Below are 2,377 nucleotides of genomic sequence, written 5' to 3' on the forward strand. Positions count from 1 at the left end.
ATAAATAAAACTATGAAAAGAACATAATTAAATAGAGTGTTTTACAATATTAATAATTAGTTTTATATTTTATAATATTAATTTTAAATTAGTATGTAATTGAATAATATTTTTAATAAAAATAAACATTAGAATTAATTTTTTAGGTATATACATATTAGTCCGCACAAGGTGCAGACCATCAAATAATTAAGTTTATAAATCCAACTACATCCATAAATACCAAATCCTAAACAATAATAATTAAAACCTAAACTTAAATGTTAAAATGTACTTTCGATTGAATTTATTTTTGGAAAGTTATATCCAATTTATGGTATTTCAATTTCTCCTTATTTTTCTAGGGCTTGCGTATCAAATCCATTTCATCTTTCCTCTTTCTAGTTCAAAACAAATAAGTTTAACCAAATAGGAGACCTTAATTTGAAGGCGGGGAAATGAATAAATGGAACAGGTATTGGAGCTAGGGATAGTGGTGCACTCGATAGTGATAGGACTATCAGTAGGAGCTACTAACAATACTTGCACTATCAAAGGCCTTATAGCTGCTCTTTGCTTCCACCAAATGTTCGAAGGCATGGGTCTCGGCGGCTGCATCCTCCAGGTTAATCTTTCCATTTCAATTAATTAATGGGTAAAGATGTAATCAGTTCCCCCTCCGTTTATCTCTACGCTTTAGCTTCTTCAATGTTTTTGTTTCTTGAATAAATTGACTCATGCAGTCATGTGATGTAATGTAATCGCGGGAATAAGTTAACAATCCACTGATTTTATGAATATTGGAGATAAATGTGAATATAGAATACCAGTAGCAAGATAGAGAACAAAAGTTTTAGTAGCTTTTATTGTTGAAATCAACTGTCTTATAATAAATTAAATACATAACTATTTGATGAATTATGTGATGCATCATGATGAAAAACATTAAAACACGTGCAGGCCGAGTACAGGTTCGCCAAAAAGGTGGTCATGGCCTTCTTTTTTGCAGTCACAACACCTTTTGGGGTGGTTCTAGGAATGGCCTTATCGAAAACGTACAAAGAGAATAGCCCTAACTCCCTCATAACGGTTGGTCTGCTCAATGCTTCTTCGAGTGGACTACTCATCTACATGGCTTTAGTTGATCTCCTTGCTGCAGATTTTATGGGTCAAAAGATGCAACGGAGCATCAAGCTTCAGTTGAAATCATACGCCGCAGTTTTGCTTGGTGCCGGTGGCATGGCCGTTTTGGCTAAGTGGACTTGATGATGTGCCAGTGGTACATTATCTAATGCCGTCCTGTAAATGTAAGGGTTATAAGCCCAAAATGATATAGATCATTAATAAATATGTTTGTAAAATTTAAAATGATTTGTAAATCATAGGGACTCGGATTTGTTATATTTAAAAAAAATTGTGACCAGGATAATTATAAAATAAAAATTTGGTTAGTACATATATTATTAGGAAATTTTCTAAAATAGAATGAAAATTCACCATCTTTGTTCTTTTAGTATAAAATATTTTTTTGTCTTTTTTACCCTTTCCATTTTTAGAAATTAATAAATAGTTTTATGGCTCAAAAAAATATTGAAAACAAAATATCTATAGACACAAACTTATATTTTTGGGATTGAAAAACTTGTAAAATTAAAAATTTAAATTATGTTCTTTGGAAATTAGGTCTCATTTTCTACGAAAATGGGTTGGTTGAAATTGAATTTCAGATTAAACAAGTTAATTTATTTTCTGTAGAACGAATTTGATATAAATCATATTTGCACATGTTGAAAAGTTTGATGAATATTATTTATTGACATATATATACTTTTGCTTGTTCGTATAAACCATATTTGATCGTGAATCTACTAAAGTTGTGGTGAAAACCAATTTACTGTTTTGATTGTTTTATTATTATTTAAACATGCATGCTTGTATGATCCATAATTTATTCATCAGAAATAGTGAAATTATTGGATTGTTAGTTTACTGATTCATTAGTTAATCAGATTCAAAATATTTACGAAGAAATTCAATTTTGGTATACCTTGTTGATTGACTACATAAATATGTGCTTAATCGTTTAGTAACTATTATCATGTTTAATCATTTAATCTGAATTTTTTTTTATTAAAGTGGGTTTAATTTGTTTAGTAAACACTATAGAGGTAAGATTTATTGACCAACTTATTGATCTAAATTTTTTTTATGATTGGTATACTTTATAATAATAATTATATGTTCATTACGTATAGTCTTGGAGATTGACGTTGTCTTCATTCCTAAGTTTTGACGTTTCTAGTCTTGCTTTGTCATCAAATCAAGTCGACAATGTTTTATTTAGGTCGCTTGTTTGCTTCTCTATCGAGATAAGTAGTCCTTATGCTATAACCAAATT

At 29.6% G+C, this 2,377-nt stretch overlaps 1 protein-coding gene across 1 annotated transcript; it reads left to right on the forward strand.

Moving 5' to 3' along the window:
* Window positions 1-137: 137 nt before the first annotated feature.
* Window positions 138-1,398, forward strand: LOC130501899 (probable zinc transporter 10). Its single transcript, XM_056996707.1, has 2 exons — window positions 138-604; window positions 940-1,398. Exons 1-2 carry the CDS (start codon window positions 446-448, stop codon window positions 1,243-1,245), a joined length of 465 nt encoding a protein of 154 aa, XP_056852687.1. The 5' UTR covers window positions 138-445; the 3' UTR covers window positions 1,246-1,398.
* Window positions 1,399-2,377: the final 979 nt, after the last annotated feature.

This window comes from Raphanus sativus, unplaced genomic scaffold, assembly GCF_000801105.2.
Source record: "Raphanus sativus cultivar WK10039 unplaced genomic scaffold, ASM80110v3 Scaffold0322, whole genome shotgun sequence".
NCBI classification, from domain to species: Eukaryota; Viridiplantae; Streptophyta; class Magnoliopsida; order Brassicales; family Brassicaceae; genus Raphanus; species Raphanus sativus.